Source organism: Lycorma delicatula, chromosome 1 (genome assembly GCF_047948215.1).
Source record: "Lycorma delicatula isolate Av1 chromosome 1, ASM4794821v1, whole genome shotgun sequence".
Taxonomy (NCBI): domain Eukaryota; kingdom Metazoa; phylum Arthropoda; class Insecta; order Hemiptera; family Fulgoridae; genus Lycorma; species Lycorma delicatula.
In genome coordinates, this window is record NC_134455.1 from 204899655 (window position 1) to 204912901 (window position 13247).

Consider the following 13247-nt stretch of genomic DNA (forward strand, 5'->3'; position numbering starts at 1 on the left):
GTGAAAAACACTTTCAACCCAACCAAGGTGGCAAATTAATCGACATTTTTGGTCCTTCAGCCACAAGTATAATCCACGAACTAAGATATAATTTGAAAATTTTGAAGAATCATCATCTGCAGTTTTGAAGAATCATTTGGTTTTCCAGAACCATGGATATAACCTAAAATTTCAAGGATCTTAATACTCAACAAGTGTATAATAAAGTAATTTTAACTCCCGTGCACATTACTCTGTTAGATGGTGAAATTGTGCAAACTATAAGGAAGAAGTAGCAATATAGTTGGTTAAGACAGTTCAAAAGAACAGCTACTTTGAAGCTAGAAAAACTGTATTCAGCAGATCATTGAAGCTTACATCCTATGCTCAGGTTGCTGCAGTTTCTTTTAAACCAAAGGACATAATTTCTGAACTGGCACCAGATTTTCCACACATGGTCAAACATATCATCGATCATAAATTGAAGATTTGATCATCAAGAGGAAATTGGTCAAAACCAACGCAGAAGAAAGCAGACGTTTCTTAAGAAACGAACTCCGTAAAGACCAAGACTGAGCACCATCACCTAATCAAAATAGTTGAGAAATTCAGTAGAGATATAGCATGGGTTCTGCTCTAGACAAATGCCAGGTCATGTCATAAGAAAGGACAGAGGGCTCAAGCAGAAGGATACAACAATGTGCCTAGCATGGATGTTCCTGCTCTAATTGAAGCTACGTAACAAGGAGAAATCTATAAATACTTAGATTAAACTCAAGATGTGGAAATTAACTACAGAAATCCATAAATACTTATATTTAACTCAAGATGTGGAAATTAACTACAAAGACATAAAAGTAAGTTTGATGTGTTCAAAAAACTGTGCAAGCTGTCATGAAGTCTCAGTTAAGTGGCTCCTAAGTATAAATATGCAATTTATACCTTTGCTGTACCATTGTAAGTTACAGCTTCAGAATCATCAAATGGTTGATAACAGTTTTGGTAGAACTGAATCAAAAAATGCGACTAGCTTTTGTCATCATGCTCATCAGCCTCGGGGATGCACTGAACACTTCCACTTGACCAGAAACAAAGGTGAACATGGGGGTTCAACAAAACAGCTACTAAACCTTAAAACTTAGTTTCTAGGAAAAGTGAAACAGCAAGCTTCACAGGAAGGTGGTGAAGGCCAATGCCTAGGCATACACCACTCCCTCTAGCAACAAATTTCAACTTAATGTGCATTCTGATGAAAATGAGATTAATGAGTGCACAAGAAAGCATTTCATTGTAGATACATTCATGCCATCATGGATGATGTATAGATACTGATGCTTCTTTTGACTGGCTAATATATACTAAGTTGTTTGCAGAGACCAAGGGCCTGGTCTTTGTAATCTAGAACCAGGTTACTAGAATTAACATCTACAGAAAGTATAAAATACTATTTTGAATCTCAGTAAATACATTTCATATTAACATTATACACATTATAAAAAAGGACCTCAACAAAGATCATCTCCTAACAGAAATTCAAAAGCTGCCAGGCCATTGGCGAGCGTGCACTACAAATGGGGGATTATATTGAAGGACTGCAAACTTGATTTGATGTACAAATAAATTTTCTTTGAATCCTAATGAACTGTGCATTTTTTTGGGGCAACCTCCATAGAATGGACTAATGAGCAATAAATAGATTTCAGAGTAGGAGTAATATTTTGATCCTTACTCATATTATTACTACTCTTGTCTCATTATTACATCTCATGATAATTATCATATGATTTCCCAATAGAAACTCCTATATTCATTTTCACCACTAATTCTTAATAGATTCAAAATTGTATATCTAGTTTTCTTTTTTAATTTGTTGTCAACCTCAGTTTTTCTTAACTTCTAACTTTTCATACTTTGATTTCAAGACTTTTAGTTCTTCTCCAGTGATTTCCCATTGAGTAGTCCTCACCCAGAGATCCAGATGAGATAAAATGTTATTAATGGAATATTTTATCACCAATGAATTGCACAAGATAAGAAGAATGATGTGCCTAAGAAATTATGGCCATTTTTCCTGTATTTTCAGCTATGAAAGTGGATGATTCAAAGCTTGTTAATTAAACTTATGTATATACTTTAAGCTTAAGTTTCTGTTATTCAGGTTGTATCAACCATAACTCAATTGACATCCTCAATGACTACTGAAACAGCTGCTTACTCCCTTTCAGTAAGTATTCTTTACTTTAATCTTCATATGGAATGTATGGAGGGTTGTTATGGAACTTCTTTGGCTTATTTACTTCTCAAAGATTTACTGCTGCTTCAAGAATAATAAGGTTACTTATTCCTAATAAGAGAGTTTCATGATTCGTGAAAAGAGGAGTTTTAAATAGTTAAAAACACTGATTATTTCTTTTTTAATTTGAGAAGTAACTATAAAAAAATCAATTACTAGAACTGTACAATATTTATATTAATAAAAAAGTAATTATTTTTGTTATTTCTTTTGTTACAATGTTACAGAATCCTTTGAGTTCAGTAGTATTGCCAGAAGTACCTTTAAATGAAGTCCTGAAAGAAGCAGACTGTGGTCCCTTAGCCAAAGCTTCTAAAACATGTTTTCTTGTATTTAATCTAAAAGATAAAAAAAATAACGATGTTGCACCACAGGCATTCCTTATCCCTGAAAGTATAAACAGAATTGCTGGGCCTACGAAGAGTACAATTCAGGTAATAATTTTTATGATTTATTTTAGAAATGCTTACAATTTTGTTACCTTCATAAAATAAAAACAAAAGCAAATTTATTTTGTACAGGGAATGTTTAAAATTATTTTATGGGTACAGTATTATAATTTGCTTGATTCTAGTAAAAGCAGGAAATAAAATGAAAAAAAGTATTCTAGCACTGAATTGACATTTTTGGGACATATTTTATTAAATTTTTCAGGTCACAGACATATGATTTAAAAATTTATTTTTATTGAAAAAGAGATAGAATTTTTCTCTTTTTTAAGCTTTTTTCTTCTCTTCCCATACTTTCTCACCCTTACAAATTAGGCTTTTTTCATTCTCACCAGGAGTTCAGTTACATTTTCTCTCTCTTTATGCAATCTCAAAACTTCTTGATACTCTACCAGTGATTCCCAAACTTTTCCGAGTCGTGGCGCCCTACCCTAGGTAAAAGTATGACCAGTTGTAAGTAAAAGATAAAAATAAATAAAACTCGTGTTATCTTCATTATTTTTTTATTTATTAACATTAAATTAATAATTATAAATGTCTTGGTTCAATTAATTATGAAGCTTTACAAAATTTCATGGCGCCCCTGTGAAGAGGCCACGGCTCCCTGCAGTGCAGTTTGGGAATCACTGCTTTAGATCATTCTCCTGTCTTCTTTTCCTAAAGAAGGTTTTGAGCTTTTCTAGTGTCTATTATAGTTCCACTGGATCTTAATTTATATTCTTTCTGATCTCTTCCGGGCCTAGGTTTATCTGAGAATTTTCCTTTCCTTCTTTTGCAGTTTTTCTAGCAGAATTTTTGGGTTCAAGAATATGCATTCTACTGCATACAAGCTTTCTGGTTCAATCATATCTTATCTGGATCATATTTTTTATTTTTAAGTGTAATTAAAGGAAAAGACATTGATAAGAAAAATATTTTATAGAAAATATAAGATTCATAATAATTATTTAATGAAATAATACATTTTTAAATTACAAGTAATTTAAATAATATCAATTATAATGTTTAACAACAATTCTCTCATTATATAAATTAAAAGTTGTAATCAATATATCCTGTAAAACAGATGAATTAAGAAATTTTTAAGTTTTTAAAATAAATTCTTAACTGTACAGATAAAAAACATTTTTTTAGCATTTATATATAATTTTACATTTTTTTAATGTTTATAATAGTGTAAGCATTCTTTTTACACATGTGTTGATTAAAAATTAATTAAGTATGTGATTAATTGAAATCACAAAGATGAATCACAAATCAGAAAAAGAAGGCTTATTAAGAAGTCGTTTTTAATATTAAAAGTACTTATGTACTTTGATATATATATATCGGGCTAACAAAAGAAGACATGTTTGGGCAGCTGTACTTTTGTTAAAAAAAAAATCATCATGTCGGTAATACTGTTTATACCAAACTAAAGCCTTTTCTGTTTTTAATCTAATACAAACTTGTTTAAATAGCAAGATCTGGTCATTTAGATTTAAAGAAAAACACAGGAAAATTAAGTTTTACATTTTTTTTTAATAAATAAAATTTCTTATCTTTATATCTTTGACGAAACAATTCTGTAAAATACCAGATAACATATTTAAAATAGGGTATTTTATTTAACCTTGTCAAGTTTCGGGCTATTTTTGTAATAGTGGTGTTTTAAATAAATGAAATGTTTATTCCCAGTAATTTGATATTTTTTTAACAAAAGCAGTTTTATATAAGGAATTAAAAGAATGTTATCTGTATAATTAAAACCACATTTATAAAATTTAATAGGTATTTTAAAAATGTTTATATATGTCAAACATTGTTCATGTGAGAGGGGTGTCAGTGCACCCCACTATTTGAAGTACAGCAACTAAATAATCTGAAAATATTAAGATCTGAGTCAATAATTTGCATATTTTGTAATGCGAAGAACTAAAACAAATATTCAAAGTGAAATATATTTTTATTAATATCAAAGACTTAATTTTTTTATTAATAATTATTTTTTTATTCTTCACAATACATTCTAAGCAACAATAATATTTATTTTTTTGTACTAACAATATTTTTTTATTATTATTATTACCTTTTGCTTGTAGTAGAGTAATTTACTACAGTAAATTTATATAGCTTTTAGAAGTATGATTTAAAATGGTAACATAACCAATTATTTTTCTAATAACCATTTTTATAAGTATAAAATTGTTTAAATCTATTTATTTTATTTTGATTTCATTAATGATAAAATAAGTAACTGGTTAACATTAACATTGTTACAATAATGAAATACCTTAAATATTATCCTTTATATATAAAAACTGAGTAGGGCCTATAATATTTAATAAAGAAGAATCATTTTTTAGGTGTTTAAACTAGTGAATTACCAGGAACATAAAATTCTTGACGTAAATCGATTTGTAAATAACTAATTAATTTTCATACAAACTTTAAAGCTTCTGAAATAAAACTTATGTTACATTTATATATCCACTCCCTATCATTGATGTTTGACAAGTTCATACAATAACAAAGAAGACAGAATTTTTCAGAAAAAAGGTTTTTTTATTTCTGAATATACTTCCTTTTAAGTTGATACACTTGACCAACTGATACCCAAATTTTTTGATCCCATCCTTACAGTATAATTACCCAAATCTTCAAAATGGGTAGATGTTTCAGTAATTACTTCATCATTTCAAGTACATCTCTTTACAGCAAGCCACCTTTTCATATTTGGAAACAGATAATATTCCAATGTTGCTAGGTCTGGTGGGAAGGGGTTTATCAAAGAATTCTGCATCGTAATTTGAACAATTTTGTGGTTGCAAACCAAGAGTGAGCTAGTGCATTATATTGGTGAAAAAAGCCTTTTTTCAATTACATTTGATTGTTCTTTATTCATGATGATCCAAAAATATGTACAATATTGTCCAGTTATCTTTTTTAGAAACTCAATGAAGCTTATTCCATCAAGTATCCTAAAAAAGCATCGATCATATTTCCAGCTAATGCAAGGTTTATGCTTTCTTTGGAGTGAGTTCCCATATAGCAGCAATTCACGCTTTAACTATTCTGTGGTTTCAGATCTGTGTCCAAGATTTATCTCTACTGTTATGAAACAGCACAAAAATTCCTCTCAATTACATTGAAAGAGGTCTAAACCATTCTCAGAAACATTTACTCTTTCACCCTTTGGACTGATTGTCAGCAAACACAACATCCATCATGTGGATAGTTTTGCATTTAAATTCATTCAAGTAAAATATGATGCCAATCATTTGATATGCCTATTGTTTTAATGATCTCATGCACTCTCAATCTTCTATCTTCCATTATCATATTGCAGATTTTTTCAATATTTTTATGCAGTTGTAACCTCAACATCAATCTGAAATGTTCTGTTCGTTTGTGGTCTAATGACCATAATGAAAATAACCAAACTGTTTAATGACTAATTTTTTTCCAGAGGACCAAACAATATGAAATGAATACTATTAATGAGAGGAAACATTACAATTTAACTGGTCAGTTGATACATTAAATTTTCTGTAAGTTCTGTGCAATCTGCTGAAAGTTGACTCATTTAATGGTCATGTTGACATTTACAAGAGAGATTTAAAATGTATTGACACTCTTCTGTGACAGAACTTATATGCCCTGGATATTGCCTGTGACATATTCTACAGCTTGAATAATAAGTTTTCTACACATATATCTTGGATATATAAGCTGTCATAACCGTTTCATCAGCCAAATACAAAAGCGTGAATGAGAAATTATCAGAAAAATTAACATGTAAAATTCTTACATTAACAAAAATTAGGTAATCCTATTCATAATATATTGTTCTCTGTTCAGTGTTTTAAAGGAGAGAAAAACTTAAAAGCTGCCTTATTTTAAAAAAGCTTGCAACAAAAAAATTTAAGCCATAACCAGTTTAGAGAAATAAAAACAATTAATCATGTAACTGATAATAAAAACTATTTGATTATTATATGATGTAATTGATGAAGATGGTAGGTTTATAAATATAATGATTAATAATAATTAAATCTATATGTGTCTAAACTTATTTATTTTACAGGTATTACAGGTAAAACAACATGATGTTCAGACAAAAAATATATTTTTACCGAAGGATGCACAAAAGTATGATATAACATTAATAACTGATGTTACAGCATTATTTGTGTGGTTAGACGTTGGAAAAATAGAAGGTCATTTTGAGGAGAATGGATTTCTATTCATTCCTAAAAAAAAAACTGTGTCATTTATATCTTATAAAAAAATAAATGAATGTCAGATCATTGAAGCACTTACAATACAAACAATTAATGGGTCGTTTTCTATAAACGGTAATCAATATATTCATATATATACTTATTATTTTTTATGTGTTACTATTAAGTAAAATAAATAATGAATGATTTATAAAAAATTATTTACACAAATGCCTGATATGTACTACTACCTTACACATCTTTTATTTTTACTTAAAATACAAACATAATGTAATTAGCTTTAACTTAATTTATTTTCCAATTTCCTGAGGAACAAGAAAACTGAAGTCTGGTATACTTATTTACATAGGATGCATACAAAATATTATTTTAACTCCTAAGAGGCTATATTAAATTGGAATGAAAAAAGTGAAGCAAGGATGGTGGGGGGTGTGACTTGAAACTTGAAATCTGCAATGTATGTCTCCTTAAACCATAAATTACAACTAAGAAGGTATTTTTTCTCACTCCCCTCTAAAGGGGTAAAAAAAAAGGAACAACAAACCAGTTTTCAAAATCATTGTATCTTGTCTAGTTGAGATGCAACACTGAAATTTGTCAGAAATTTGGGAATTTATAAAGAAATTTGTCAGGAAGAGGGACAATAGGAATTAAACTTGTATTCAATAGTAATCCAAATTATGCCCAAATAAATCTTCCAAAAATAACCCAAATTATATCTTCTGAATTTGATGTGAAATATGAATGAAATCCAAACAAATGATATCTCTAGTATTTTATGAAAAACCATCTTGGTTTTATTTTAAAACACGGTTAAAAATGTGATTGTTGAATGAGGATTAAAAGTATAATCTATCCTTGGTCCTTAACATTGCCAGAAGCCTTAAGAAATTAAGGGGTGAATTCAAGGTTTCTGTATACTTTAGACTACAATTTAACTCTGAAAGTAACTCTCACAATATCTAAAAAAAAATCTGGGTTTTCCTTTTAACACTTCCAAAAATGGTGAAACAGAAAAAGAAAAGATTACCTAATTCCCATGGCCATTTCTAAGATGTTGGAAAGAAATTCAGAATTTGGTACATATATTAATAATTATTAAAAAAATTTCAAGAATTCCCTTAACATTATCCTTTTAATGTTAAGGGAATTAGGACAACAATTAGAACTGACAAAATATTCAAAAGTAATTCAAACATTTAAACTGGCATACAGGTGGGGTACTATACATATTAATACATACATATTACATAAATAGAAGAAACCGTCAAACAGAAATTAAACATAATTATTCCCAAAGGGTATTTTAGAAACAGAAAACTATTTTATAAACAATCTGTAAGGAAAGAAAATATTCCTAATCTTAAAAAATTGGTATTTGCTTCCTGAAGAAAGTGTATATACAATTATAATAAATATTTTAAAAATAAAATTAAATAATTTGACAACCTAACCATCATTTTAGTAATAGTTTCATCTATTTAGAAACAGGATAATAATAAGAGAAAAAATCAACAAATTTAATTTTTTGCTCGTAAATTCCCAATTTGTTGCGGCAAGAAAGTCACAATTTTATATTATTTATAAGTTTCTTTTTCAGAAAAATGACAATTATTAAAGTAATGAAAAAATTCCATATTGATTATTGAAGAGATTCATTTAAAAATTATAGTTTATACTTATGTTAGATGCAACACATTAGCAAAATGAATTAATTTTGCAACGTGAGCCCTAAAAAGTGTCATTGGAATTTTTAGAAAGTATATAGTTTTAAAAAGTATGCTAGTTGGTAGTACTGTTGATCTGTATTTCAAGCAATCCAATATGAATGATGCTGATCAGTACAATAAGAACTTCCCATAAATCAATTTATTATTACACAAGAATACAAATAATAAAAATTATACATTTTTAATTACCTAATAATTTCTTATTTAGTTTGATTTTTTAATGATTAATAATTGATTATGAATACCTGATTGTTACTTTTAAATTTACTTATTATCACGGAGTTTGTTAAAACTTCATCAGTAGAGGCGATGAACCCACCGGGTTGGTCTAGTGTTGAAAGCGTCTTCCCAAATCAGCTGATTTGGAAGTCAAGAATTCCAACGTTCAAGTCCTAGTGAAGTCAGTTATTTTTACATGGATTTAAATACTAGATCGTGGATACCGGTGTTCTTTGGTGGTTGAGTTTCAATTAACCACACATCTCAGTATCAATCAATAATTCATAAAAAGAATAAATTAACAAAATGCAGTGATATAAAAAAAAATTACCATGAAATTTTAAACCGTGTGGTAAGAGTCTCGCAGATATAATTTCTTCCGCCCAAAAAACAAAAATTTCTGTAATATAAATAAAACTGTTTTTAACAAAATGATACTGATAACAAAAAAGGTTAGATAATACAATTCTATTATCAAAATCTTTTATTAATTTAGAATTTTCATTAAAAAAAATACATGTTAAATATATCTAATAGACAATAGATATACAATAATAGATAAACAATGTTTAAGCTTCTACATAAAAAAAAAAAAAAAAAAAAATTTGTTACAAAACTTACCAGCCCAATTTCATTTATATGTAATACATATCACATTTACAGCAATAATACAATTCTTATGATTATTTGTTGTTTAATAAATTAAATTGGACCAGTAAGAGTTTCGTAAAAAATTTTTATTTTTTTGCTTATTATATGGAACGCTTAAACATTGTTTATTATTTATTATTGTATAGCTATTGTCTATTACATATATATAATATGTATTTTTTTTAAAGAAAATTCTAAATCAATAACAGATTTTGATAATAGAAATGTAGTGTCTTAAATGATACCAGTATGGTTTTGTTAAAAACAGTTTTATTTATATTACAGAAATTTTTTTGTTTTTTGAGTGGAAGAAATGATGAATCTGCAAGACTCTTACTGTATGGTTTACAATTTCATTGTAATTTTTTTGGATATTACTTCAAATTACATTTTTTGGAAAAATACACATTCTTTTTTCGTTTTCAGAAAAAGCAAGAAACTCCTGCATGATGAACGATGAGACTAAAGAACCTGTTCATGAAGAGGCTCAATCTGTGAATGCAGAGAAGCCAGATGAAGAAAAACAACAAAAAGAATCCAAAGGAAAACCAGAAGAGAGTAAGCAAGACACTAAAACAGTGGAAACACCTAGTACCAAGACATCAGAGCCTTTAAAAGGAAATGCATGTGTATTACATTATAGTAAAATACTTTTTATAGTAATGTCATTGATAAGTATGTTTTTACTAAAGCCATGAGGGGTTTTTAATTTTAAAATGTTCTTTAACATAAATTAAAGCCTAATACATTAACCTAAACAGGTTAATCTAGATGTAATAAGTAAATTACAAGTATGCATTGCAATTTGAATAACTTTAAATATGTTTATTTTCAACATATGGCCAAAATATCAGACTTTTGCAACTTCATATCACAGAAACTATTTTTTTGATTTTTATTATTACTTTTTTTTAATTAAACTTAGGACAAAATTACAAACACTATTCTTAAGAAATATTACTGTACAAAAATAATATGAGAAAAAGTCAAAATAACTTCTGACAAATGTATGAAATATAATCAATACAATAATAATGAAAACTATACATGCTTACATAACCTTCTGACAAATACACAGCACAGCAGGAATGATAAAATTCAATCTATGAAGACATCAATCTCAGTAATAATTAAATTAATACATTGCTTCTTCATAAACAGATGGGATTAGCAATCCAACAAATACAAGCTAAGGCAAAACAAAAAGATTTTACTATTACTGAAAATTAAATAAGCTTACATAATCTATATTGCAGCGCGCATGTAGTTTTAAGACAAAAAATTTATTTCAGTTTTATTAGTAAATACAAGTTAATAGTGTAGATTGTTAAAATCTCACACTCCTTTTATAAGTACAAAATATAATTTATGAGATGATCTTATTTAAATTAGAGCTATTTCATTAAAATATTAATGTTTAGATAATTGAATTCAGTCAAATGGTGCCATCCAGTTGATGGACATATCAACTGCTGAACATATTGGTTTGAACTTGGCACTTTTCCATTTTTAATAATATTTCATTACATTACAATATAAATCCTCACAAGTTGTTCAGAACTTAAAGAAATCTCTCCCTCAAAATAAACATTAAATTAACTATTACTAATAATCACTGCTATGTCAACTGCTGAATTATTTTTTTCTAAGAAATTTTTGTTTTCAATATTTTTTTATTTGAATATGTATTTAAAAACTGAACAGTTTTAACTCAAAATGCTAATAACATAAATGAAGTTTTAAATACAATTTTCAAAGAAAATGTAAAATTTTTTCATAAACATTAGAAATAATTTATACTTTGGGATTAGTATTATTTGTTTAGAACCTTCAACTTCTCTACCAAAACTTATTATAACACACTAATATTATGGTTATGTTTATTCTGTTATGTAAGTGTATGTTGTTATTTTATTACTTATTTCTCACTTACTATTACTAATGTCTCATTTAAATGTACTTAACTTGTTAATTATAAGAAAATATACATTTTATTATCAAGATGTACACGTATTTTTCCTTTTTCATTAACTGTTTGTAGTTGTGAAATCCAAATATTTAATTATACATAAATGTTTTTTGTTTTTTTTATAAGTAAAATTTTACCCCCCACATCTACTCAGACCAAGGATTTTAGTTAAATAACCAACAATGTCCATTACCTTTTTTGGTTTACCTATTTGTCCCAATCTTTCTTAAGACTGCAAGGAATATAAAACTAAATGTAGCAATCAGTATTTCTTCTCTGAAAGTAATAATATAATACACTTGGCTCAGTGAAGAAGGTAAAGGAAAACGCACAGTACTGACTTTCCTTAGTAAGCCTGACATGGGAAGCTCTTGAGAATGACAGTAATGTTTCAGAATTGACTTATGATTGGTGTCAAATTACCTACAGCCATAAGATAACATCTAATATAATAAATTTTAAAAATTACACAAATAGTTAAGTTTTTATTATTAATTATTATATTAGAATAAAAAGAAAAAAAAATTAATGCTAAAAAGTGTTATCTACGCACTAAATAAAATGTAATGAATGTATAAATCATTGCAAATGCAGACACAGACAAAATAGATTTCACTCTTGTTGCGATATATAAATAACAGAAAACCCTATTTTCTTATTAGCTTTGCAAATTTAAATTTTAATATAAAATTATGATTTAACAATCAAATAATTTATGAACAGTACTAAAATGTATAAATTTTTGGTACTGAAAGAAGTCTGCACTGGTAAGTTCTGTTTTTCTCTTCTATGAAGTGCCATTCTCCAGTTGTATAAACATCTTCTGCAACTCATATAGGATTCCCATCACAGATTCAAATAGTGACCCTTCAACTTGAAAAAACTGAGCAGAATCATAGAGATCAAATATTGTGTGACATAGGTGGTGTGGAATAACAATCATGCTGTTGTAGCCCAAAAAAATATAATTTGTAAGCTGTGTGGGCAGGAGAATTTTTCTAATAAAGTAACCAATCCTCTTGCATCATAGTTCAGGTTGTTTATGTTAAATGTCCATTCTCAGAAAGTTAATTCCACAAATATGAAAAAAAAATAATTAGCATACTCTGGGTTCTGGGTTGTTCTAATTTTCTTCACTTTTTCTGGTCTTCCACCACAAGACAGGTACTTAATCTCTGGATCATACAATCTTTCATAGCTAGTTTTGACATGAAATGTGGATCATCCTAGGCTTGCTACTAATCCCTGACTGATTTTGATATAGTGCTCCTTCTACTTGGTGATCAGGAAGCTGTGCACAAACTAAGCAGTGATGCAAACTGTTCAAAATAGATGTGAGGATTCCTTACATTGTTCAAATGACTCATTGATGATGTTAGAAATTCTTATATCTGATAATCCTCATGCACGAGCTGCTTAATTACATCCTAATTTTTGGAAGTTGCGCTCATAGAGGATCTCTCTCGTGTTCTATTCATGTTCAAATGACATTATCTCACTTGAGGGGTTAATGCCACCTAAAACACCTTGCCTAGCACACTGCTTCATGCCACACGTCCACTAAATCAGTTCAAAAGTGTCCATCACAGAATTTCCAAGTCGAGACGAATTTGTGTCTATTTGACTGTGCATATAGTGACAAAAACTAAATGTAATACATATCCCAACTACATAGAATGATTCCCCTTGGGAAGTCGACTCATTAAGATTATTCTACATTTAACTACTGCATGT

The 13247-nt window shown here is 28.3% G+C and overlaps 1 protein-coding gene across 1 annotated transcript in view; it reads left to right on the top strand.

The window, feature by feature from the left end:
- The window catches only part of LOC142327658 (beta-mannosidase-like), a 103393-nt gene extending 91845 nt beyond the window's left edge, over positions 1 to 11548 (top strand). Inside the window, exons 13-15 of the mRNA XM_075370883.1 lie at positions 2500 to 2706; positions 6788 to 7058; positions 9971 to 11548. Coding sequence (XP_075226998.1) covers positions 2500 to 2706; positions 6788 to 7058; positions 9971 to 10242 — 750 coding nt within the window. The 3' untranslated portion in view covers positions 10243 to 11548. The remainder of the gene's footprint in view (positions 1 to 2499; positions 2707 to 6787; positions 7059 to 9970) is intronic.
- The last annotated feature ends 1699 nt before the right edge of the window (positions 11549 to 13247 follow it).